Genomic DNA, 27,793 nt, shown 5'->3' on the forward strand with positions numbered 1-27,793 from the left:
AACAAGGATTGAAATATTATTTTATATTTCATAGATCTAAAAGATGGAAGATGTAAGAGCAGAGTATTCTGTAATTGCATGGTAGAGTCCTGATGGGGAAAATTAAGCAATAACGACATATATTCTGGGGCAAGATCATATAGTGTTTTAAAAATAATTGTACAGCCTTAAAGTATATTCTAGCTTGGATAGGGAGCCAATGAACTTTAAGCAACAAAGGAATAACCCTGTCAAACCTTTTAGCAGAATAAACCAAACGAATTGCTACATTTTTCTAGGGTTTGTAACCTCTTCAAAATTAATTGTGTGTAACCCGTCCAATGTATTTGAGGTGTATTTATGAGGTGACTGTGTTTTGTAGTCCTGTATTCAAACTTTGTAGACCCATTCAATTACTCAAGTCTTGTTTTTAACATGCCAGAAAATGTTATAGTAACACAGTATGCCGTAGATGTTGGCAGATAAGGACAAGTTGACTTACTCAGTCTGCATGATGTTCTAATCTTTATACAGTTTTTGACTGAACAATATTTTGTCCTTGTTCAGTATTGAGTGTCGGGCATTAATTTTTAATATTGTTGTTCATACATCTCTGTATTAACAGGACCTCATTCATAACAAGCTTCTTCCTTAATTTTAATCGGCTACAGATGCCTAATGGTTAGAGCAGTGGTTCCCAAACCCATCCTGGGGGAACTCCAGCCATGTTTTCTGGATATCCACACCGAATATGCTTGAGAGAAATTTGCATGCAGTGGAAGCAATGCATGCAAATTAATGTCATGAATATTCATTGCAGATATCCTAAAAACCTGACTGGCTGGGATTCCCCCACTGGGTTAGAGCAAGAAGGTGAGAACCAAGAAACCCTGATTCAGATACCACTGTGTCTCCTTGTGATCTTGGGCATGTCACCCATTGCCTCAGCAACAAACTTATGGACCCTTTTACTAAAGCTTAATGTGTGCTAACAGACATTAGTGCTCACTAAATTCTACACATTCTATTTTATACCTGTGGGTTTTGTGGCACTTAGTGCACACCTAAGCCTTAGTAAAAGGGCCCCTTAGATTGTAAGCCCTCTGGAGACAGAATATTTACTGAACCTGAACGTAACTCACCTTGAGCTACAACCAAAAAAAGGGGTGAACTAAATCCAATATCTCTTGCCTTCTCTAACGGTATGCTTTATTAAATTACTTAATGAAATAGCCATGTTAATCAGGTGTAACACAATTAACAGAAGCAGGTGGCACCTTATAGACTGACCAATTTATTGAGGCATGAGCTTTCAATGACTAGAGTCCAGTTTGTCAAATGCATCTGATGAAGTGGATTCTGGTCCTTGAAACTCTTGTCTCAATAAATTGGTTAGTCTGTAAGGTGCTACCTACCTCTGTGAATTTAATAAAAAATGCATCTGTCAGACCTGAATAGCAAAATACTTTCCTGATGTTAAGATATATTTATACTCGTTCACTTCCTTTTCTTAAGTACTCTTTGCTCCATTTATCTTAAATAGTCCTTCACGCAAATCTTGGTGGTGTAATTTATCTCACCGTTTTCAATGTGTATGTCCAGCCTTTCTATTTTTGGTTAGTATAAATTCTCCATCTTCCTTCTAGCATTTATTGAAGACCTTTACATTCTATCATATTTTGTGGGGGGGAGGGGGAACCAAATCAAATCTTGGACATATGGTTATTCATTTATTCAATAATTTATATCTAAAATGCTATAATTTATTGCATATACAAATATATTTGTAACATATGGTTGGATGCCCTCATAATACTCTGTATTATTTAATTTCAGTTTAGTTAAGCATCTAACAGGAAGCTCAAGGTGTGATATATTATACAGATAAGAAACTACTATATCAAATACTGCAAGCAAGTAAATATCAGTGACATCAGATAATAACAATGATAATGTTTTTGAAGTAGATTCAAAACAATAAATTCAGAAATAATACAAATAATGAATTCAGAAATAGAAAATATGTATAGCTTGACCAAATGCTGATGATTGGGGAATGAAACAAAAATATCCTGAGGCGGGAACCACCCGAAACCATAAAAAAATAATCTGTGAAATTGACATACACAACATCTGGAACTGAAGAGGAAGTAAAAATATGTGGGTCAGTAACCAATGGCAGCAGTGAGTTTATTTTTGTAAACACTGGGCATGGTGTTTAGAAAATGTGTGTATTCAGCACTGCTAGACTGATAAGTGACAGTGCTGAATATACATAAGCATTTAGGGGCATATTCATTTGTTATACATATAGCTAATATTATCTTCACAAATTCACAGGGGACTTTTAGGTGTACCTGCAGTTGCTAAGGGGTCCTTTTACTAAGGTGTGCTGAAAATGGGCTGCAGTAGTGTAGGTGCGTGTTATGGTCGCGCAGAGATCCATTTTTCAGCACACCTGTGAAAAAGGATTTTAAAAATTTTTGCTGAAAATGGACGTGCAGCAAAATAAAAAATTGGCGCGTCCATTTTGGGTCTGAGTCCTTACCGCCAGCCATTGACTTAGCAGTAAGGTCTCTCGCATTAACCGTGCAGTAATTGCCTAAGTGTGTCAAGTCGGAGTTACCGCCCAATTTTTGCCATGTACCAGAAATGAAAATATATTTTCTGGTGCGCGTAGTGGACGAGCAACAAAAATGAAATTACCGCATTGGCCACATAGTAGCTGGGTGGTAACTCTGAATTGACGCATGTTGGGCACGCGTAGGCACCTAAGCGGCTTAGTAAAAGGGCCCCTTAATGTATGAGTTCTTTTGAGCATTGATCCAGTTAGTATTCCGTCGATAAAAACAGTACTGGATGTGCAACCAAAATTTTTCTTTATACTCCTTTGAAAGAAAAGCTACATCTTTGGTAAAGAGTTCAGTGTATCTGCTTCACATATTGAGCGTCACAAGTCACATTTCTGCATGTATACACAGGGCAGGAAAATTGGACAAAATGAAGGAGAATGGAAAATAAATGCAAACACGTGATTGTTTAGGAGATAATCATGTAGATGCATACCTACAATTAGGATCATCAGCTTATGGCAAGCGTAAATGGACGCATCTAAAAGCATCAAGAGTGCATGCGATTTACAATATTCAGCCTCACCCATGCTCCATCCATGTATATCCCTCTTTGCATTTACACACTAAAGATTTTTTTTAATTAAAGCTTAGCGCTCTAATGGAATTAGTGCATTCTAAATGGTAAGAAGCCCATAGCGCAGTTACTTGTGACCAATTCAGGTCACAAGTACCTGGCAAGATCCCAAAACAGTACAATACATTTTATGCTGGTTATCCTAGAAATAAGCAGTAGATTTTCCCAAGTCCATCTTAATAACGTCTTATGGACATTCATTGCCGTCTTCAGACATTGCAAAATACGGCTGCCCGGTTGATATGTAGGACCTCTAAGTACAAGAGTGCTAGACCATTACTTCGTAAATTGCTTTGGCTTCTGAGAAGCTCGATCTTTTTTTTAATTGTGTTGCTTTTACTTTTGAATGTTATTTATTTATTTATTGCATTTGTATCCCACATTTTCCCACCTATTTGCAGGCTCAATGTGGCTTACATAGTACTGTGGTGGCGATCGCCAGTTCCGGTATAACAGATACAAAGTGATATAGTAGAAGGTTCATGTGTGATAGACACATTAGGGAATAGGGAGGAAGGGTTAAGTTTTTGTCCAGGTTGGGTAGTAGTTTCCCTGTGTTGCAGGATCGAGGCATTTAGGTTGGGTCATTGGGGTATGCGTTTTTGAATTGATTAGTTTTTAGTGATTTCTGAAATGTTGGTAGATCGTGGCATTTGGTAGTGCATTCCATAATTGCGTGCTTATGAAGGAGAAGCTGGATTCATAGGTTGATTTATATTTAAGTCTTTTGCAGCTTGGGTGATGGAGGTTTAAGTATGTACGTGTTGATCTTGTAGTGTTTCTGGCTGGTAGGTCGATGAGGTCTATCATGTATCCCGGGACCTCGCCGTAGATGATTTTATGAACTAAAGTACAGATTTTAAAGGCAATACGTTCTTTGATCGGGAGCCAGTGTAGTTTTTCGCGTAGGGGTTTGGCGCTTTCGTATCTTGTTTTTCCAAAAATAAGTCTGGTTGCGGTGTTTTGAGCAGTTTGGAGTTTCTTTATGATTTGTTCCTTGTATCACGCGTAGATTGCATTACAATAGTCCAGGTGACTTAGTACCATTGATTGTACCAGGTTACGGAATATTGCTCTAGGGAAGAAAGGTTTTCTTCGTTTGAGTTTCCACATTGATTGGAACATTTTCCTTGTTGTGATTTTTGCTTGGGTTTCAAGTGTGAGGTTTCGATTGATGGTAACTCAGAGAATTTTTAGGCTTTCCGAAACAGGGAGGGTGTAATCTGGGGTGGTTATATTATTGGTTTTATTCGTGTTATATTAGGATGCGAGGATGAGACAATGTGTTTTTTTCTGCATTTACTTTTAGTTGGAATGCATCCGCCCATGAGTTCATGATTTGCAGGCTGAGTTTGGTTTCGTTGGAGATTTCTGTTGGGTCGTGTTTGAAGGGGATGTATATCATGGTATCATCTGCGTATATGTAGGGGTTAAGGCCTTGATTGGATAAGGATGCGGCAAGTGGGGTCATCATTAGGTTGAAGAGGATCGGTGATAGTGATGGTCCTTGGGGTACACCACAGTCTGTAACCCATGGTGATGATATATTCAAATTTGATTTAACTTGATAGGTTCTAGTGGTTAGGAAGCCCTTTATCCAACTAAGTACATTTCAGCCAATCCCGAAGTATTCAAGGATGTTTAGTAATATTTTATGGTTAACCATGTCGAATGCACTAGACATGTCGAATTGTAGGAGAAGTAAGCTTTTGCCTGCTGCAGTTTCTTGTTTGAATTTGGTTAGGAGAGTAATTAGGACTGTTATACCATCAGGCCCCTCAGTATATGATACCTTTGATGACAATGTTAGATAAGAATTATTTAAATAATTCTGGACATTTATTTGTCGCTTCAATTTTCCTCCTCGCTTGGGGTTCAGTATAAGATAATATTTTCGTTAAAGTTTGCATATCAAGGTGCAAAATGGTGGAACTTACTCCCAGCTTTTATCCACCCACCTTATTTAATATAATGATGATCCCATTAGGAAAATCACTAGCATAAAAGGGCCTCCAACCGTTCATTTATGCCGATGATGTGTCCATATGCATCCTCTTTGAAAAGACCTAAATTAAATTATGGATACAATCAAATTGGGACTCAACACAATGAAATCATGGGCTTCAGCTTTCAAATTGAGAAGGGAAAAGACAATTTCTGGTAATGACATCACCTTACTGCAACACAAAATTCTCAAACCTCACCATAGACGGATTCACATACCCCATTGCCGATCACCTTAAGATGCTAGGAGTAATTCTAGACCAAAAATTGACCTTTGATAGAAAGTGGAAAGTGTCACCTTCAAGATGCTGCATTCAATGTGGAAACTGAGAAGAATCAGAGGGTATTTCCCGAGGTCCATATTTCAAATGCTAGTGCAATCAATGATACTCGCCCACGTAGACTACTGCAATAGAATCTATGCAGGCTGCAAAGAACAACTACTGAACAGTTTACAAACAACGCAGAACACAGCGGCCAGGCTCATGATGCTCATGATATGACAGATCTAGCCCATTGTTGCAAGCCCTACACTGGTTCCCTATTAAGGCGCAAATAATGTTAAAACTCTGCACCACGGTCTACAGAATCCTCTTCGGCACCACCCCAAACTACATGAATAATCTGATCATGCTACCTCCAAAAAATGCTACCTACCTTACTCTGCTCTACCCAAAATGTAAGAATCTTGTATACAAATCAGTACATTCAAATGGATTCTCCAACATAAGCACGAAGAGACTTGAGAAGCACGAACGACTATCCAACTTTTTGCAAGCATCTCAAAACCTCCCTTTTCAAAACTTTTTTCCAGAATTACAGTACCCACCAACCGAACTAAAAGTCTCAGCTCCCACCCTAATTTGCACAACCATTTTCATGAATTCAACACTTCAGTTATTAGGAAAATGTTTCACTGTAACATTTTAAGCCACTTCTGTTATTAGGAAAATGCTTTCACTGTAAATTTCAACTCATTTATTTTTTAATGTAAGTTCGGGAGTTTGTCTTCGTGAACTATTCTAAGGTATGTGCGGCCTATAAGCCTTAACTGTAATGTAATATTATGTAATATAGGTGTGCTGTTATAGATTAAGCGGATAGAGAACTGGGACTTGATTTGTCAAGGATTTTCTCTCATTCGATGCCTGTAAAAAGTAGGGCTGTGGGTTTTTTTTTTTTTTTTTAAACAACATGGGAAATGCTAACTTTTCCTATGTTGTCTAAACCTGAAACAGGAAAAACCTGACATTAGGGATTTTTTTTCCTGGGTTATCAATAATGCAGCCTATTGTTCCATAGTCCACACTATCATTTCTTAATATTCACTGTTTGAAGAATAAAGAAGAAACAAAAAAGTACCAAGGGTTATTCAAGCATGCGAAAGTCTAGAGTCCTTTATTAGACCCGACACAGGCCATGTTTCAGCGACAAAGTGTCAGGGGTCAGTAAATTCAATGTATATAAGTTAGGCTCAAAGCCTGCAGCAATCAGCAAACCGGATCAGAGGCAAAGTACATCATAACACTTTGGCGTCTCAGGATAGGCACCAATTTGCCTCCTTGTGGACACTTTGCTAATATTCTGCTTCGGTTTGCTGGGTTTTGTGGGCTTTGAGCCTAGTAATTTATATACATTGAATCTGTTGACCCCTGATGTAGGCACTTTGTCGCCGAAACATAGCCCGTGTCGGTCCTAATAAAGGACTGTAGAGTTTTCCATGCTTGAACGACCCTTGGTGCTTTTTTTGTTTCCTCATTGTTGTAGTGCTTTCACCTTCTGTTCTGCTGCTGCACTGTTTGAAGAATAGCATGAATCAGTGCACGAGGATGCACTTTTTGAGCAGTAGGGCATCCTATTGATGTCATTGTTTCTGAAATGTAAAAAAAAATGTAAAAACATGTCTAGAATGAAAATAGCAAGGGAAGCTAAACAAAATGTGAACTACCTGCCTGCACATCCCTAGTAAAAGCACACTTTTTTATTTATTTGGATTTTTAGCTTATTTATGTGAATTTTTGCTCACACCTTTTTAGCAGTAGCTCGAGATGAGTTACATTCATGTACACTAGGTAGTTCCCTGTCCCTGGAGGGCTCACAATCTAATTTTGTACCTGAGACAATGGAGGGTTAAGGGACTTGCCCAATATCACAAGGAGCTGCAGTGGGATTTGAACCTGCCACCTCTGGATGTCAAACAAGTGTTCTAACCTCTAGGCCACTCCTCCACTGTTTTGTTCACCTATGAATGACTGTGCTTACTTAACAGTTTCATTGTAATAGACTTTTTTCTGTCTTGTGATCATCAAGAGAATGCTTTAATGCTGTGACTGCCTTGATGTTAGGTAATGGGGAACAAAATGACATCATTGAACCTGGCTACAATATTCGGGCCAAACCTGCTGCACAAGCAGAAGTCCTCTGATAAGGAGTTCACTGTCCAGAGCTCAGCACGAGCTGAAGAGAGCACAGTTATCATTATAGTCGTACAAAAGATGATTGAAAACTACGAAACCCTTTTTATGGTAAGTGCACGTTATCTCACATTCGAGAATTATTTGAGGCTCTGTTTAGCCACAAGTTTTTAATGTGGCAAAAACGTTTTGTTCTTGTTCTGTGATTAAGACTAATTTTGCTTGTTTTAAATATTCTGTTTCTAGGAAGGAGGTTATTTATCCAGGCACGAACATTTGTATGTGCACTCTTTGTTTTTAGGAGCCTTATACAAAGCTGCCGCAAAAAGTGGCCTTAGCATACTTTTACACGGATCTCTCCTGCACGATAAGGCCACTATACTGCGTCTAGAAAATGGCCGATTTTCCATTTTCTGATTTAATGGCCATGTGCTAATGTTGCCGTTAACAAAAATTAGTGCATGAGTCCTTACCACCACCTATTTTGTAGGTGGTAAAGGCTCATGCGCTAATCAGTTAGTGTGTGGCTATCTGACTGTGCTGGTTAGTGCAGACAAGCCCACTCTCCGCCTCCCAGACATTCCCCCTCAGCAAAACATGTAGTGGTATTTTTTAGCAAAAGTACTATGGGATGTATCAGCACAAACCACGGTACGCCATTTTAAGCTGCGGTAATCACGCATTAATGAATACCCCAGCTTGGTAAAAGGGCCCCCTATTTTTTTTAATTTATTTTAATGCAAACTTAAGGAGAACATTTTGCCTCTAGTCCATTTTTGATCCTTAGAAATGTTTCACAATTGCATATTTGAATTTAGTCAAGTGTGCACTGCATATTTGAAGGAGCTAGAATATTTATGTAGTTCCCTTTTTCCTAATACATACAGGACAGTTGCAACATACTTCATCTTGCTTTGTAGTTAAGATGGTATTTGAAAATAGCATGTATTATTGGCCAAAAGAGGTCTTTATTTTTCTGTCTCGTGAATTTTGCAGCTACAGCACTTACCCCTGTTTTGGTCAGTTACATTTTCCTAATGATATAACACACCTCAATATATTGCACATGTGCTGTTGTATTTGACCGTTTTCTACTGGTCAACTTGGAGGATATATTTATTTTTTTAAAACTTATATTCTGTGGATTACAATAATAAAACATACACAATTAATATACAGAAAATAACATAAAGCAAAACAATAAATATGAGAGCTTCACCTGGTCCAGCAAGCAGGAAGAGCCTCTATGAAAAGCAACATGAGCAGGAGAAAGTAGAGGCTGGCCAAGGGACGATCCAACACAGGAAATGTTGCTTAAATATACTTCATTCACAGCATCAGTAGAAGGACACAACACGGTCTGTGTTTCGGCAGTACAATCCGTCTGTTTCAGGGGTCACAATTGAAAACTCTGTAGGCTAAAAAGATGTGAAAACGCTTGTACACCAAACTCTTGTAAAGCACAGGAAAACAAGGAGATGAACTGAGCAAACAAAGCAACTGGAAGGCTTTTCCTATTATAAAGTGACTGCCTTCCAGCTGCTTTGTTTGCTCAGTATACACATTAAATATACACATTTAACAGCACTGTAGAACAATCATATAATAGAAATATGAGAAATGTCTGGAACTGCAGGTCACAGGCTCTGTGGGGCTAGAATTGGAGAGAGAGAGTGTGTCTCACAAAAAAGAACTGAGCTGTGAACCTGGCAAGGAAGGGGCCCCTCGAGGCTCCTCCTGATGAATGCAGACTGGCCCACCAGGAAAAAAAGAGGGCCAGTGGTGGAGCTGTTTTTTTTTTTTTTTTTTAATTTCTTGGGAAAGGAGGGAAATCCTACCCGATAATACCTTTCTTCCCCAGGTGGAGGCATCGGACACCAACTATTTCAGGGCTTGACTGAGCCAGCCCAAGGGAGATTCCAGCCAGTTTAGCCCTGGACCCAGGGACGCCCACAAGGTGGCATTACAATAACTGCAGGCTTAGAGATGTTAAAAGTATTAATATCACTTCCCAAATAAAATAAGAAAGTCATTTTGAAATGGGGACTGCTTACTGGTTGTATTTATCTTACGTTGAACTTTTTAAATTTGCTAGTGCTGTCACTTTAAAGAAACAACTGGTAGATTTTTTTTTTTTTTTTTTTTACTTGGAACTGGAGAGTTGTGGTTTTTGGAACACCAGCTCTGCCATGAACCAAAATGAACATCTTGATTTATTTCTTTACAATACATTGTCAACCTCTCTAGAGTTTGTAGACTCTATGTGTGAGCGTGATATCCAAAGACTGTTTATGTTTTAATTATCAAGCAGGAATGTGTTCCCCTCCCAGCTTTGTTTTCCTTCATAGGCCTCATAGGTACACGTTGCCATGGCTTCAGTCAGATATGTCAAAGGTTTAAATAACACAGATGAGCAAGGTCTAGAACCAAAGTTCAACATGCATATCTGGAGGTTCTAGACTTGTGTGGTGGTGGCGGCGGAGGATGCAAAAGCCATCAAATGGTGTGTTTGTGTTGTATCAACATGCTATTTGATGAATTTGCGTTACAATAAGACTCCTGAGACAAGCACTTTTGCTGAAACACAGTGCCATGTCGAATCAATCAGTGGCTTTTTAGGAATAAATCCTGTGTATGACTTTTTTCGATTCCCTCTTGTTGTTTGGAAGTGTCGGATTGCCTACACTGTTCCTTGGCCCTACTGTATGTGGCATTGTGAAATATGAATGGAGAGGCCATTTAGTTCAGATTTCAAAAATGTGGGACCTTCCCCTAGATTCTGTATAGGTTGCGCAAAGATACATGTGCAAATTAATTAGCTAATGAGGCGTCAACAGCCAATTTAACAGCTATTATAGATAACAATTTGGAATTACTTACATATCTGCCGTAGGTGCTTTTCTATAAAATGTGCACCTAGATTTCATAGTGCGCTAGTGCAAAAAGGGGACATGGCCATGGGAGGAGCATGGGCAGATAGGAGGCATCCCAGAAGGTAGGCGTGATGTTATAGAATACTATCAATGTTTTTTGACAAGTGTAAATGCTGGTGCCCAAAGTTAGGTATGAAATCTATGCTAAGCTAGTATTCTGTGAAGGATGCTCTGCACAGACCGTCCTTCATAGAGTACCAGCTTAGTACAGATCATCCCAGCGCCTAACTTTGTGTGCCATTTGCTGAATTCTTCCCCCTTGTGACTAACTTATGTAAGGCTATGTAGAAGTGCTTCTTTTGAAGTCTTGTATGTTTATGTGCTTGTTATTGGTCATGTATTTTCTTGTTTTTCCTGTTTTTGTTTAAAGACTAAATAAAAAGATTGAAAGCAATAAAACAAAAAGACTTATCAGGTGCTCTATAGGTGCCTATCTATAGAATTGCCCTCCACACGTCGTCTGCCACCGCATTTTGACTTGTTCTGCTTAAAGGCATTTTAAACCAGAGCATCATACAGAACCAGAGAATGTTTTTAAATCGACTTTTGGATGGGCATATGCTATGAATTTGACCATACTTTTTTACAGATGCTTGTTTTCTGGATACCCTGATGCTTAGCAATTTGATACTGAACTCTGGGGGATGTAAATTATATAAAACTCTGCTTTACCCTTACATTGTATTTGAAGCCAATATTCTTTTCCACAATAAGACCACAGCAACTGTGAAATCATACCCTGGTTAGCAGCACTGAGCTTTGCTAGGATTTTACTGCTGCACTGAATGAGCTAATATTCCCCAAAACAAGAGTATTGCTTATTCAGATGTCATTTTCTGGCTGAAAAAATGCAACAGAAACCAAAATATGAAACACATAAAGAGCCAGCAGTCTTAATAGAAAAACTTAGTGGATGATTTAAAAATAGTAGCTTATGGATTTCATAATACCAATGAGAGAACCTCAGATAACTAGTACATTTGATTGTTAGTCAGAGTGAAAAATGTACCCATAATCCTATTGGAACTGGAACAAAAGCGTGGAACTGTCATTTGAGTGACCTGGAAACCACACTTTTCTTAGGACTCTACTTGTGTTCACCCTGTAACGTTCATAACTTGGCAACATTGACAAGCTGGAAATTATATGTTGTAAGCATTAGGTGTGTTTTGTTGAGTGATATTTACCCATAATCCTTTTGGAACTGGAACAAAAGCATGGAGCTGTCATTTAAGTGACCTGGAAACCACACTTTTCTTGGGACCCTGCTCCTGTTCTCCCAGTAACATTCATAACTTGGCAACATGAACGAGCTGGAAATTACATGCTGTAAGCATTTGGTGTGTTTTGCTGAGTGCTTGGGTAGATGGAGGTATGTGTGAATAATGGGAATATGTGGATAGTAATGGGCTGCAGTCTGAGTTCGGAGAGGTGTAAATTTTTGTGGTTATGAGTGTGTGGGAGATATAGTGGTATTCTCCTTGCACACTGCTACTACTGTTTTGTAAATTACCTTCTGTTGTGTGTTTTTTTTACGTAAAGCCTGTAAGGAAGTAATTTCATAACAGTGCACTTATGTGAAATGTCCATAAATGGACTTTATAGATTAACCAATCTGTTGAGAAATGAGGTTTTGAGAACAGGAGTCCATGTTGTCAGATGCATGAAGTATGTTTCAAATTGGAAATGGCGGAGAATGAAGCAAGCTGTTGGGAGAGTTCAGTTTCACTTTAAACACCTTAACATCCTTATATGTTTCTGCTTTTTCAAAGGTCCCTCCTGATTTACAAAATGAAGTGCTAATCAGCTTGCTGGAGACCGACCCAGACGTAGTCGACTATTTGTTGAGAAGGAAAGCTTCCCAGTCATCGTAAGTACAGCTGTTTTTTCATCTTCCTGCTTCTCGATAGTTTATTATTCCATCTGTCCATTGGGACTGGTCAAAAGGTTTGAATTTTCCATGTTCTATTATTTTGTTTGTGTGTTTTTAGGATTTATATGCAGTTTTACTGGAGGTTTATGTCCAGTTCCACCATAGAACAGGGATTCCTGAACCTGTTCTGAGGGACTCCAGGCAGTCGTGGTTTCAGGATATCCACAATGAATATTTATGAGAGCGCTTTATGTGCCTGCCTGTTTTTACTGCAGTTTTACTGACTGAGTGATGCAGAAATGGTTTCAGTGTGAGCGTTAACCATTACCACAAACAGCATTAAATTGCATGTTAGTGCAGTCATATTAAATATTCTGCAGCCACGCCAAAAAAATAAATAATAAAGAAATTCTGATATACAGTGTGCACAGGAAACTTTTCTTCAGGTCTGGGGCAGTGTAGAAGAGTTGGCTGAGAGGAAGCAGGTATATAGCAATACCCCTTCTCTCACTCCAACCTGATCACTCTGCCCTAGATTGCTTTCTGCAGTGCCCCCCCCCCCACAACTGTCCCCCCTTCACTGGATATTTAAAAAAACGGTCCTAGTAGTCTAGTGGACCCCTCCAGACCAGTATTCCCTTCCCCCACTTTCAAAAACAAACTTGTCTGGTAGCATAGTGACCCCTCTCCATCCCTCTCTTCCTCCACTTAAAAAAAACAGGCACTGGTAATCAGACTATGTTGGGTCTGACCAATAAAGTGTAGCTGAGATACTCTCAATTCTGAAGGCTGCTTGTGCTTTTTTGGCTATTAAAGATTCACTGAAGGAAAAACAGGCAGATTGATGGAGTCGCATTTACACACTTGGGGAATATTATCCACTAAATGGATATAAAAGTAAAGTGGGTTTAGTAATGTAAGCACACAAAAGAGGGTTTGGCTGAAGCTAATTAGGAGGTCAGAGAAATTACCATAATAAGATTAACATTCTAACAGTCACCTTTTGAGTGGGAACTCTGATGTGGCTCTTTAGGTCTCTGATGCTTAGAGATTCTGTGCTTGGCATTTTGGCTGAGCCAGGATGTTGCCCTCTATTGGAAAAACTCTGGTACTGCTGGTCATAGAGCTCTGTTTACGGCTGGGTATTCTGGGCCACAATGGGGGAAAGTACCTATGAGCTCCTCCTGAAGACTGGCGGAGAAGTGGTCGTTCTCTGTGGGGGAACCCTGGAACTGTTGGTCGCAGAACTCTTCTAAGAGCTGGTTTTTTGGGGCCACAGCAAGACCCCTACAGACACCTTAGGAAGATAGGAAGACAAGCAACCCTTGGAAGCACTCAGGGCAGTTGGTCTTTGGGAGTGGCTCTGGGAAACACAGAGCCCCAGGTTCAGAAGCAGAGGACGCCCTTGTGCGTGGGTTGGGGTGAATCAACCCCTGGGAGCCAACTTAAGGCAAGGCCTTTGGAAGCACTGAGGAGGTGTCCAAGGCCCAGCAGCGGAAAACGTCCGGGGTGCATTCAGCACCAGGAGCAGAGGAGGCAGCCTCAGGGAGTGTAATCAGAGCTTACAGCTGGAACAGGGCAAGCCATTTCGACTCAGTCGGACATTTAGCAGCCACCAGCCCAGAGTTCTCCAGCAGAAAGGTGAGACTTGGGGACTTGGTGGGGGAGGACCAGGGAAGAACACAAGGAAGGAGTAAGTGGTGGGGGGACATAGGCCACACCCACACAAAGGCTCAGCCTAGAGTGAAAGAAAGGAATCAGTGATTGATGCTTAGGCAAAAGGACTAATGGATTAAAGGAATGCTGAATTAATTGGTTAAAAAAAGTACTGGCTATAAGAAAAAGTAATTGGTTAAGAGTGTTGGTATTAGACTGTGTGGTATGTGGTTTATAGTCTTCTATGCATTTCAGTGGTTACCTCAGAACAAAGCTTTAAATATTACCAATCTGTCGCCTTTAAATATCTGTATAGTAAAACCTGTACCTAGTTCAATAAAATAATTAAATCTTTTGACAGTCTTGCTCACAGTGGTCTCTTTGGATTTTTCCGGGGGGGAGGGGAGGGTAAACTCGCCCATCAACGCTTTTCTTCCTCAGGCAGAGGCAGCAGGTGCTAGCCCCTCGAAGGAACGACGGAGCCTGGCCTAGGGGGTCTCCAGCCAGGTCAGGCCATGGACTTGGGGACATGTTGAAAATCTGAAAAACAAAATAGATGTTTACTATTTTAACGTAGTACAAAAAATGTACAACAGTATATAAAAAATATATACTGCAGCGTGCAAAATTTTGCTTTACCATTTATTGTTGTCTTCTGCCCTCTGGTGGCCACTGTTTACAATAACCATTTTACATTTATGGAAATCTTGGCCATGGGACTATTTGAAGCTATAGTCTTAGTAGATTTAGGGGATTTTATTTATTTATTTATTTATTACAGAACTAGTCTGGCAATATTGTAATAAAGATCACTTGTAACAACGTCAAACTCCTTGCAGAATACTGAATATGAATCACAATGATAAACTGCAAAATACCTGCAAATCCAGACGCTTTGACAGTGAACTGAATTCCAATTTAGAAACGTTTCAATCCAAGACTGTCAAAGCGTCTGGATTTCTCCCTTGATAAAGCTGGTGGAGCGAAATGGGTCCCCGTCAGGGGTCATTTGAAGGGACATTTGACACAAAAAGCTAAAAGCTAAGTCACATCATTTTGTTGTAAAAAATGTTTGCATAAAAAAACAATTACAACAGGAGGTTTTTTTAGGTCGGTGATGAGTTCAGCCTACAGTGTGTGCCTTGTGACTCATTGATGATGTTAATTAATGTTTGTCTCGGCACCTGGGCTTTTTCAGACCTTTTCCTCCTCAAACAAAAAATACTTAAAAAAATTCTAAAAAATAGAAAATGAATTGGTCTGAATTTAATAAGGATCGTATTCTTTCAACATATGTGGAAGGTTATTTGCAGTTTAATATTGTAATAAACCCATAATTCAAAATATGTAGAGCAGTAAAGAAAAACGATACTTGTGCTAAGAATAAGTACTACTTTTAAAGACTGTTGAAAAGTTTGTGAAAACCCATTCAGATCTCATGAACCCCCTGAATAGCTTTCAAAAAGAAAACAAGTGAGAACGAACTGTGTATGTATAGATCCAGAATGCTTGTCATCTTTTTTTTCTGATAAAATGACTTCACTCCTTATCAGGTTGATGTCATTTTCACTCGGATAGATATAGCTCATGGCTGACTTTTCTCTTTCCTCCCCTCACCGGAATTTCTCCCCAGTCCATTCAATGATGAGCACATTAACATGCTTACAAACAAGACAAATTTAATCACCATGTTAGCGCTGTCTAATAGCTCCTGTGCAAGTCACTTAACCCTCCATTGCCATAGGTACAAACTAAGGGGGTCTTTTACAAAACTGCATTAGCATTTTTTAGCACGCTCTAAACGCTAGAGACACCCATAGGAATATATGGGCATCTCTAACATTTAGCGTACATTAAAAATACTAGATCGCCTTTGTAAAAGGGGCCCTAAAATTGTGAGTCCTACAGAGACAGAAAAACACCTCCTGTATCTGACTGTACACACTTCAACAGCTCTTAGGTTTGCAGGCAGTATAGAAAACTAAAATAAAGCCCATCTAAGAGATACTGTATGCATTTACATTCACCGCTTCCATCTTTCTGTCTTCCTAGTGGTCCAGTGGATCCTCCCCCCGCCCACAAGCATAAAAGTCCTCGTAGTCCAGTGGTGACTTTACATGGTGGTCCAGTGGACCCAACCCCCCCCCCCCCCCCCCCCCCAGTACCCAGCAAAAATCTGTCTGGTGGTCTAGTGACTTCTCCTCCTCCCTTCTTTTTAAGTAACAAACAATTGTTGAGCACTTAGCTATGGCTCGTTTCACTTTACATGCTTCATCAGGAGCCGTGCATCAACTTTCTTATAATATCTAACAAGATGGTATCAAATGTTCTTGTGATGACATTGCATCTTATCAGATCTCAATTCTTCCATACAGCATTCTTTATAGAATTGCACTTAGTGCCAATCTTCTCTGGCACCCATAGAATCCGGCCCTATCTCTGTAAGAATTCCTAGGAATGCAGAATTGCGGAACAGGGGTTGGATTGGTGATCGTTGCATTCAGAATTTTTAGTGCTTGTTCTACAGTTGTTATCTTATTCTTTTAGTATATAGAGAGCACCCAAAAATACACCTATAAATTATGCCTAAATTTAGGCGTATTTTATAGAACAGGTCTAAATTACCATGCGGTTTGTAGAATATGCCAAGCGCCCAGCCGCAGAACTAAATTTAGTCACGGGCAGTTATGCCAAGTAAAACTTGGTGTAAACACTGATGCCTAAATTAGGCACAGACCGGGTTTATTCTATAACACGCGCATAGATTTTAGAAAGGCCCACACCCCGCCTAGTCCACGCCCATGATCACGCCCCTTTCTCAACTATTTGACCTAGAATTTATGCACATCATGTTATAGAATATGCTTAGTTGTATGTGTAAATTCTAATTAATACCGATTAGTGTCAATTGCTTGTTAATTGGCAATTATTGGCACTGATTGACTTGTTAATTAAGTTGAGCACGCAAATCCAGACTATGACTGAATTTGCACACGCAACTTAAGTCGCTCTGAGGCATATTTTCAAAGCACTTAGCTTTCTAAAGTTCCATAGAAACCTATGAAACTTTGGAAGGCTAAGTGCTTTGAAAATATGTCTATCTCTATAGAATCTTAAGATATATGTGTAAATGGCAAGGATGGGCATTCGTTTGCAACGATATGTGAAACATCAACATAATATTGTATGTTGTTATCAAGTGAGCAGAAAAAAACACAACATTGATGCTTTATCATTTACTGACAATAGTGCACTCGCTTTCAAAGAGGGCACCCATAGCATATGTGCAAACTATCACACGTGCATGCACTCAACGACTTTGCTCCGATGATGAAAAAATTACCAAACAAAACCAGAGGGTGTACATCAGTGTTTCCACTGAATCAGGGGCGTAGCCAGACAACAGATTTTGGGTGGGCCTAAGGAGGAACTGGGTGGGCACCAATTGTTCTCCCCCCCCCAACTACCACCCAAAACATATCTCAGCTGGTGGGAAAACGCTTCTTTCCACCTTGGCAGTCTGCAGCAGGCATGCGCTGAAAACTGAACGTACGCAGGTGCCGGTATCATGGAGAGTAGCATTTTCGTTACCATCAGGGGGGAGTCTTCAGCTGGCCGAGCTTGGGATCCCACCAGTTACCACTACTTCTGTGTGGGTCCCGGCCCACCTGTGGCTACGCAATTGCACTGAATATTTACTCTTATAGGCTGAGCACTATCTCATTAGAATGGTATTGTTTGTTTTCACTCTGATTATTACTTACTAACCGATATTTGTGTCATCGTTTATGCATTCTGGATATTAATGAACCTGCCACTTCCTTTTTTATTTCAGGAGTCCAGAGCTGCTAAGATCTGAAGGCCCATTCTGCATTGAAGGAAGGCATTCATCTACAGATTCCAACAAAGCATCAAGCGGCGATGTCTCCCCCTATGATAATAATTCTCCCGTACTCTCTGAGCGGCCATTTCTAGGAAAACAGGAGGAAAATGCCATTAGTTCAGATAAGCTTTTCAGGGTACCTGAGCAGTACACATTGGTTGGCCACATACAACCCAAATCAAGGGATGTGTCAGCTGGACATTGGGCTGGAAAAGGTAAGAGAGTCTGCATAGGTTATTTTTCAAATGAAGCTTGTTCAGATTGGTAGCGTTATTTAAACAACAATGAAAGGCATAAAAAAGGAGGAGTGGCCTAGTGGACTCTGGGTGGACTCTAGGGTGGTGGACTCTGGTCCTGAGGAACTGAGTTCAATTCCCACTTCAGGCACAGGCAGCTCCTTGTGACTCTGGGCAAGTCACTTAACCCTCCATTGCCCCAGGTACAAATAAGTACCTGTATATAATATGTAAGCCGCATTGAGCCTGCCATGAGTGGGAAAGCGCGGGGTATGAATGTAACAAAAAAAAAGTGTAGTATCCATCTCAAAATAAGCCATAAAACTCTGTAAGTATGACTACAGTGTAATTGCAGATTTTGTTTTTTGTTTGGTACTCCATCAATGCGAGCATAATGGTTTTTATGTTAAACAATTGAGTTTTTCACTTTTAGACATTGATCACTATACTAGTTTTAGCAAGGGAAGATTGCTTAACTCATAGAACTTAGATGTAGAACCTTATCTGAGCTGCTGGCCTCTTTGTTCTGGTTCCACCCTTTATATCCTTTCAAAGATGTAGCCTCCAAAACTGGGCCCAGTATTCTAGATGAGATCCCAACTATAGACCTGAATTTAAGTATTATCACCTTATTTCCACTGGTTATACCTGTCCTTGTGCAGCCTTACATCTCTCTGGTTCAGTTACTACCCTGATGTTGTTATACATAGTAACAAAGCAGATGAAGACAAATGATGACCAGTTGGTCTGACTGAGATGTGATGTAATGTACAAACTTGAATACACACCTCAACAATTAGTACAAAGTGTGGTACAATAAATATTGCAAATACATTTAACTTACTACAAATAAAGCCCACTAATTTACCTCAGAATATCCCAGTCCCTGCAAATAACCCCCATGTCTATTCTTACACTAGAGCACAAAAAAAAAGGTCTCAGACTACCCGCAATAGCAACCCAGTGTCTAAGAGGTCCGTGGTCACTGGATATCATGCAGATGTTTGCCCAGTTATTCAATCTATACTGCTTAAAATATGTCCCAGATGCCAGTCATAGAAACATGACTGCTTGTAGGATGTCATTAATTATTGTACCATGGGCTGTTTACATATCCAGAGGAAGGATGTTATGAAATTCAAATTTGAAAAAAAAAATTAAACTCAGGTTATATTCATACTTGTTATTTTCTCAATGTACTCCCATGGCCAGATATTCCAGAGGATCATTTCAACATTTGGGGCACCTGGCATTCAACACTCAAATCAGGCTCTAAAGATCAAGAAAAATCAGGTAATATTTGTTTTTAATGCTGTTCTCTGTCTTTTTCATGAGGTTACAAATCCTATGTGAATTTCAGCTTTCCAGTCTGCATATTCATTGTACATTGTCATGTCTGAAAGGTTGTACCTAAAGCAGGGCCGTGCCAACACGGTAAGCGAGGTAAGCATGGCAGGAGGGCGCCATCCTCTGGGGGGCGCCCCGCCGCACCATGCTTACCTCGCCCTCTTCTCCCTAGATCCTTTTCCTTTTTTTTTTTGTTTAAATTTACCTCTGTCTGGCGGCAGCGTAGCGTTAGTGAGGAGGCGGCGCTCCCCCGCCCCGATGTGTCAGTCTTCCCTTCGCTCAGAAATGACATCAGAAGAAGGCGGGCCACTGAGCAAAGGGAAGACTGACACATTGGGGCGGGGGAGCGCCGCCTCCTTCTCACTAATGCTACGCTGCCGCCGGACAGAGGTAAATTTAAACAAAAAAAAGGAAAAGGATCTGGGGAGAAGAGGGCGGGTAGTGTAGCGATCGTTTTCGGGGGCGGGGCCAACTGCAGGGGGTGCCGGAGACCCTAGGCACGGCCCTGACCTAAAGGATAATTCAACAAAAAATGGACCAATGGTTCCCCGTAAGATTATATGTATATATGGAGAGATGGGGGAAAAAAAAGTCTCATCAAAAAGTCTCTAACCCACAGCTGTTCTTTTCGGGGTGATTTATTTCAAAGACCCTTTGGTGATTGTTGTAATCATTGACAAAAAAAAATCCCTCCATCCATATAAAGCATAACTGCAAATGTGATTGCTGTTTAAATAATAATTAATCAATCAAAACAATTCATATTGTACTGAGTGACTGACGATAAGCTTGAAGCATAATGCAGGAGAACACTTATCGGGTGTCTGTCGGAATATAGTGAGCCAAAAGATAAGTGTTGTCCTGCATTATGTTTCAAATTTATCGTCAGTCACTCAGTACTCCTCCTTATGCTGCCTCAGGAGCAAGGAAGGCAGCGGGATGCCTCCAGCCGCCAATACTGGCACTCCCAGAACATGCTCAATTCATGCACAAACTGAGCTTGCTTGGGGAGTAAAAGCTTTGGTGGCTGGAGGCACCCTGCTGACTTCCTTACCCCTAATGAACTAAGAGGAGGAACAGGGTGACTCAGCCAGCAGATTTCTTCAGCTTGTGGGGCTTGAACTACCCCACCAGCCATTGAACATGTACTGCAGCTTTGGAGGGGGCCGGAGCCGAAAGGAAGGGGCCCAGGTCTCCAAGGCCCCTCCCCTTCCCTCCCTTGTGGGTATGCCACTGATTAAAGACCCAGCGTCATCCTTTTTCCTGACTCCAGGTCCAACTCTCCCTTTCTCTCCTCTACCCTCTAGATCCATTATCTTTCTTCCCTCTCTTTTTCTTCCTTCCCTCCACCTCCTGCACTACAGGTCCATTATCTCTCTCTCCCTCTCTCTGAACCCACATCTCTCCCTCTCTCTTCTCCCTTCCTCCATCCTCGTCTCCCTCAATTTGGCTTCTCTCCCTATTTCTGCCTGCCCCCCCCCAATGCACAGTCTCCCTCCTCTTTTAGCCCTTCCCACGGTTCTCTCTTCCTATTCTCCCCTCGGTCACCTGAGGTTCTCTCTCCCTCCCCCTTCTTTTCCACCCGAAGTTCCGTTCTTTCTACCTCCCCTCGGCCACCTGAGGTTCTCTCTGTTTCTCTCACTCTTTCTCCTCCCCCCCCGGCCACCAGAGGTTCTCTAGCCCCCCTCTCCTTCCCCACCAGCCACCCGATGTTCTCTCTCCCTCTTCCCCTCCTAGCCACCCGAGTTTCTCTCCCCCTCCCCAGCCACCCAAGGCTCTGTCACAATTCCCCCTTCTACCCCTCCACCACTGCCCATCCGAGGTTCTTCCTCCCCCTGGATTGCTGATGACTCTCTCCCCTCCGCTTCCCATCCAATTTACCTTTTAGTTGTCTGTAAGTTTTCAGCCTGCACCAGGCCTTACCTCTGGCCCAACCCAAAAAGGAAGTTGTCCCACACCCTTCTGACACAGGACAGAGGGAAGGTCCGCTGCAGGCAGCTTTTCAGTATATCTGCTATGGCTGCAGGGCCGAAGTCTTACAGACAACTTAAAAGGTAAACTGGAGAGAGCTGCTGGCAGTTCGGGAGGGGAGCGAGAGATGCCAGACCGACCATGGGGGTTGGGGAGAGAGGAGGCAGGTTATTAATCGTGATTAAATTTTTTAAATTGTTTAATAACGTGTTAATCACAGCGTTAACCACGATTAACATGCAGCCCTATTAACTTGTAATATAATGATTGGAATATATCTGTTTTTGAGGTTTACGTCTGCTGTCTTTATGTTTTGCACAATCATTGTTCCTCTGATGTTCACTGTGTGGAGAGTATGGCTTCTTTGGGGTTCAGTTTAATTTTTGTCTACGTATTTCTATTTTTAGTTTATGGTTATTTAATCTTACTGGGATCTGTGTTCTGCATTTGAAAGAGACATGGTTTCTTGTTAACATTGTCTGTGCAGGATCAATCTATACTACTCTGGCTTGTTTAGTTTTCCCTTATGCGTTTTTTTGTTTAGTGCCTGCCACAATGTTTATGGTGCTGCCTTTCCTAGGTAGGCTGTTGTATGATTCGTGGAAGTTACTGCTGTTATGGTATGGTAGAATTGCACTGTATGTCCTGTTATGTCAGGTACTAGATTTTAATCACATCCTTTCTCAGTAGTAGCTTAAGTTACATTCAATTACAGTAGGTACTATCCTGTCCCATGTGAGTTTTGTACCTGGAGCAATGGAGGGTTAAGTGACTTGCCCAGAGTCACAAGGAGCTGCCTGTGCCTGAAGTGGGAATCAAACTCAGTTCTTCAGTTCCCCAGGACTAAAGTCCACCACCCTAACCACTAGGCCACTCCTCCACAATGTTTATGGTGCTGCCTTTCCTAGGTAGGCTGTTATATGATTCGTGGAAGTTACTGCTGTTATGGTATGGTAGTTTTGTTCCTGGGGCAATGGAGGATTAAGTGACTTATCCAAGATCTCAAGGAGCAGCAGTGGAATTTGAATCTTGGCTTCCTTGGTTCTTAACCTGCTGCTCTAATCATTCGGTATAATAATACATACCTGTATTAGCTGCACCTAATGTTGGGTAACTCTGCAGTAAACTAAAGGCTAGCAGAGCCGAAGCCTGGTGGCTATTTGGCAGCCTACTAAAAATATTGATAGGTGAATCATTTTATGGTTGCCATTAATCTCAAGATTTCTGTTACAGTGCTGCAGGACATCTTTGTTAACATGGCCAACAGGAAGATGCTGGACTGGGGAGCTAGTGCTGACTGAGAACCAAGTGTTAAAATACCCGCATATATTTCCAGAATACTGCTTTAATATGTTGTATTATTTTGGTGTTCATTATTTTGAGTTTTTGGTACATAATTCTTCGGAGTGTATACAGTGTGCATTATACTGTCAGTAATAGAGCTACCCAGCAGCTGGTAGATAGTGAAGGGGTCCTTCCCTGTTTTGTTTAAAACTGCCTCTACTGTCTCTCTTTTTTTTTTTTTTTTAGTTGCTGTTACTGGGGGAGCAATGTTCCCTCTAAGCTGCACTAAACTTCCAGTAGCTGAATAAAATTTATCGTAGCTATAAACATATAGTTACATTACACGTGAACAAATAGGGAAAGCATAAAGAGCATGGCTAATGGAATTCTTTCCAGTCTCCCTTTGAGTGTTTGTGTATATGTGTGTGTGTGTGTGTGTGCGTGCATGCGCGCACGTCTGTGTTAGTATCTGTAAGAAGTGCTCACAGGATAATGTAACAGAAAAGTTTTGCTCACGTCAACTCAGTCCTTTGGTTGCAAAGAAAAGTTTTTGCTCACATCAACTCAGAGGGAACATTTTACTGCCCTCCTGGCTTCAAAGGGGCCTTTTGATTGAGACTGTGCTGTCTTGGCAACCCTCAAAACTTGCTGTTTGCTGGCCTCCCAGCCCAGATCTCTTCTAATCTAGCCATCTATCCTTCTCCTCTGTTAAACCTAGTCAGTTTAAGAGCAGCTGCTTTCCCAACTGAGGGGTCCTTTTACTAAGGTGTGCTGAAAAAATGGATGTGCGGCAAAATCAAAATTGACGCAAGTCCATTTTGGGTCAGAGACCTTACCGCCCGCCATTGACCTAGCGATAGTCTCACACGGTAACCAGCAGTAATGACCTATGTGTGTCAAATGCCACTTGGTTCATGTCCGAAAATAAAAAATATTTTTGGACGTGTGTATCAGACGCGGGCCAAAATTGAAATTACCACGAAAGCCATGAGGTATCAGGGCGGTAACTCCATTTTGGCACACTTACGTGGCTTAGTAAAAGGGCCCCTGAATGACCTAACTAGTCTCCAAGAAAGCTGCTTCCCAGGTACTGACTTAGAAGTTTCAGAAGTGAGCCTGTAGGATCCCATGGAGGAATCCCTTTGACCCCTCCCCCCCCCCCAAAAAAATTAGGTCTTAAATTCTTCCTTCCAAAACAATAGATGAGACACCCCTTGACAACTGAAAGATAGGTGGACCTAAGCTCCATTTCCTTATCCTGTATGCAGATTAAATTTAGGAGTGAGGGTTCTAGAAATATTCTTTCTTTTAGAAAGTAGAGGAATATTCAAGTGTCCCACTATATGTTAATTATATATAAATCCATATGAAAGATTATTTTGTTATGGGAAAGATTATTGACTTTGATTCCTGGAATTGAAAGTATCTTAGATTACAGAAAAGGGTTATGCTAGATGGTTTTTCTACAGTTTTGCAACCACATCCAAAGCGATCTATCTGGGGCAACAGAGGGTTAAGTGACTTTACCCAGAGTCACAAGGAGCTGCAGCGGGAATCGATCCCAGTTCCCCAGGACCAAAGTCCACTGCACTAACCGCTAGGCTACTCCTCCGCTCCTATATGTGGGGGGACTGAAATGAATGTCCTATATATTTTTTTTCCTTTGAGTGTTATTATTACTGTCCTTATTGATTTTGTGTACGTATGTGCAGTTCTGACAGTGTCCAGTGTTGTAATTTAATGTTGATCTGTATTCTAAGAATGTTTATATACCATACCATACCATTGATTAGTCTTATATTTTGCATATTTATTAAAAGATTCTAAGTGGATTATAAAAAGAAATAAACCCTAACAATAAAGGGAATTACAAAATATAACAAGCACTCTATCCATAGTTAAACAAATCAAGTTGATTTTGGGTACAAATATACCTACGTTTCCGAAAAAGGGAATAAGATAACTCCATCTGCATCGGCCTACTGTAGCTGAGATGATATTTAACAATCTCTCTAACCTCGTGCAACTTTCTGTAAATCAGTCACCTTACTTTCTAACTCTTCTTATTCTGTTACCTGTCTATATGTTCCATCTTTGCTTATACTCTTCACTATCAATTAAAATGTTCTATTATGCATTATGTTGACATTTTAAGTAGTATATTATGCCATACTTTGTATTGTTATTTGAATGTTTTTACTGCTGTAATTGCCTATTGCTCATGTTTGATCTATTCTTACTGTACACTGCCTTGAGTGAATTCCTTCAAAAAGGCGGTAAATAAATCCTAATTAATAAATTAGAGGGAACACTTGGTATTGGTTACAACAGACTGCTGACGACTTAAACCATCACATAAACAATACTGTTACCTGATGATTTTATCTTTAATATTTTGCCTTTCAGGTTCATATGGAAATATTTATGAAAGCCATTCTTTGGACCATGGGCAGTGTTCACTTTCCCAGGGGAACCTATCACGGAACTGCCCCAGATGGCAGGGGGTCCCTGAGTACCTGGATAATGGGAAGCCAATGATACAGAGGATTCATACTTCACCTGCCATTCCTGAGCACAGGCTCCACCCCCCAGTGGCTCGAGTTAGTAGCACTCCACAAGTAGAAACAAACCAGGGCAGCCTGGAACAGTCCTGTTCAAAGTCTGAGCAGCATTTGACTTCAAGTAGTGCAGAAGACATTACTGAGCAGGAATTGGAGGCGTCATGCTTTCAAAATAAAATCAAACCTACAAATTTTAGACAAGGAGATGTGAATAGGAATGATGCTAGACTGCCCCCTCCCTATCCTGGCTCTTCAAAGCAAATCTCTACAGTGCCGCAACGATCAACCGTGTCCTCAGCAGAGCAAGCGCTGTGGAGAGTGCAGAGATCAGGGACAAATTCAAGGGCAGCAGAAGGAGAAAGACCAATGGCCGTATCGACCAACTGGTGTACCTTGAGTCAGGGTAACCAAGTGCCACAGAATGAAACGTATAATTCCTATTCCATTCCCACCAACAATCAGAACACTAACAAGTTGGCAGAGCAAGACTGGCAAGAGTGGCAAAGGGAACGATGGCAAATTTGGGAGCTTCTGTCGGCGGATAATTCCGATGCCCTCCCGGAAACTCTAGTATGATCAGTCTAGCAACACTGAACTGTCACGTACTCTTCAGAGCTTGAATAGGAACAAAAATGATTCTATTAGGAATTATTTTTATTTTTATTTACACCAACTAAAAATTGGTTGAACTGTTAATAATAATTAAAAAAAGAAAAAAAAGCTGTGTTCACTTTAAGATGTAAGTAGCACTGTTGGAAACACACTCCTTATTTTACCTGCTTGAGAAATGCAGAAAGGAGATGGAATTTTCAGTTTTCACAATTCCGTATGCATAAGCTATGCTGTATAATATAAAAAATGTTGCCTTGGTATAGCTCTGTGGTTTCTATACTATATAAAATATATGCAGTTCTGAGGACTCAGTATTGTAATGGGTTATATATGATACTTATAGTCATATACTCAGAATTCACGTATGAGAAACAAAAAGAACAGTCTTGATCACTTTCCTTTCATTGCTGCACTTATATTGCCATGGTAAAAATCCTGTAGAGTGCACAAGCTGGTTTCTGTGCTTTTAAAGAACATTGGGTAGGATTTGAGGGGCAGCGGGAGAAGGGTAAAAAGGGGAAAGCCCTTTATTACACTGCCCAAGAAAGACACTAATTGTGAAAAGCCATATTGCAGGGCATAGTGAAATTTAAAAGAAAGAAATATGTATAAATATATATTCACATGTTTCTCTTATAAATATATGCTTATGGGCAACAGTTAAGGTTGTGTCAGTATTTTAAGAACATTTTTTTTTGAATGGCCATATTAGAAAGCAGCTCAGATCAATCAGGAGGGCTGTGCCTATGCAAAAATGAAAGAGCAAAATTATTTTCCCCCTTCTAATTAAACTGCAGTTTTATATGTAGGATATAATATATAAATATTTATAATATACGGTTTCATGTATTGTTTGCAAACAAACTGGAATCCAAATAACCCTTGAAAAAGAATATATATTCAATATGATGTAAATCATAAAACAATATGGCTTTTCCCTTGGCCCAACAAGATAAACTGAAGTGACAAATATTTGCACATATAAACACACAGTTTTGTGTGGGTATGTGTACATGTATTTTATGTGTGTATGTTTGTGTGTATGTATGTGTATATATATGCAATGTTTCTTGAATAATATGACACACGTCTGTAGATTTGTGCCAATGCTTTGAGAAAGTGTTCCTAAAATATCATTGTTAAACTGTTATTACTGCAATGTTCATAAAGGAGTTTTTTTTTTTCAGTCTCAACATCAGTTTTTGACCAGCAGGTGGCTACACATGTCAGTATTTTAAGAGGTTTTTCACATAGCAAGGGAAAATGTACAGTATGACATTTTTATAAAGTACACTAGTTTTAATGCAAATTAATTTGGCAACCTTTTCTGGTAATGGTGTCATAATGTAATAAAAAGATAACGAAGGTTTTTCTCATTCAGTGATTTTTAAGGTAAATGTGAATGTAAAATATGCAAATGGCACAAGTTTCATCCTTATCATACTAGTGCTTTATGTGCTGTTGTACCTTTTTTTAAAATGCAGTAGGAATGCGTAAACTTTGTAAAACAAATCCAGCAGCCAACTTCTCAAATGGCTCATTAGCAGGTCCATCAAAGTGGTTCACAAACCCTTTTCTAGTTCTCAAAGACCACAAAGTGATTAGGTTTTCAGCATATCCCTAATAAACATGTATGTGATAAATGTTTAGGGCTGTTACATCAAGTGTATGCATATTTGTTACAGATATCCAAAGAACCCAACCAGGGTCGCCAAGAGACAAAGCCGGGCCCAGGGCAAACACCCCATTCCCCCCCCCCCCCCCCCCCCCCCCCCCCCGGCCTGCCCCGCTTGTGCTGCTCCTGTCACTGTGCATGGCAAAATTCCCCAGGGC

At 40.5% G+C, this 27,793-nt stretch overlaps 1 protein-coding gene across 3 annotated transcripts in view; it reads left to right on the forward strand.

Annotated features, from left to right (window-relative positions):
* Positions 1-27,320, forward strand: part of ARHGAP6 (Rho GTPase activating protein 6) — an 817,167-nt gene extending 789,847 nt beyond the window's left edge. For all 3 annotated transcript variants that reach the window (XM_030201605.1, XM_030201606.1, XM_030201607.1), the window contains exons 9-13: positions 7,536-7,715; positions 12,310-12,407; positions 17,902-18,164; positions 19,398-19,478; positions 25,194-27,320. In XM_030201605.1, the coding sequence (XP_030057465.1) occupies positions 7,536-7,715; positions 12,310-12,407; positions 17,902-18,164; positions 19,398-19,478; positions 25,194-25,924 (1,353 nt within the window). In that variant the 3' untranslated portion in view covers positions 25,925-27,320. The remainder of the gene's footprint in view (positions 1-7,535; positions 7,716-12,309; positions 12,408-17,901; positions 18,165-19,397; positions 19,479-25,193) is intronic.
* Positions 27,321-27,793: the final 473 nt, after the last annotated feature.

This window comes from Microcaecilia unicolor, chromosome 4 (assembly GCF_901765095.1).
Source record: "Microcaecilia unicolor chromosome 4, aMicUni1.1, whole genome shotgun sequence".
Lineage (NCBI taxonomy): Eukaryota > Metazoa > Chordata > Amphibia > Gymnophiona > Siphonopidae > Microcaecilia > Microcaecilia unicolor.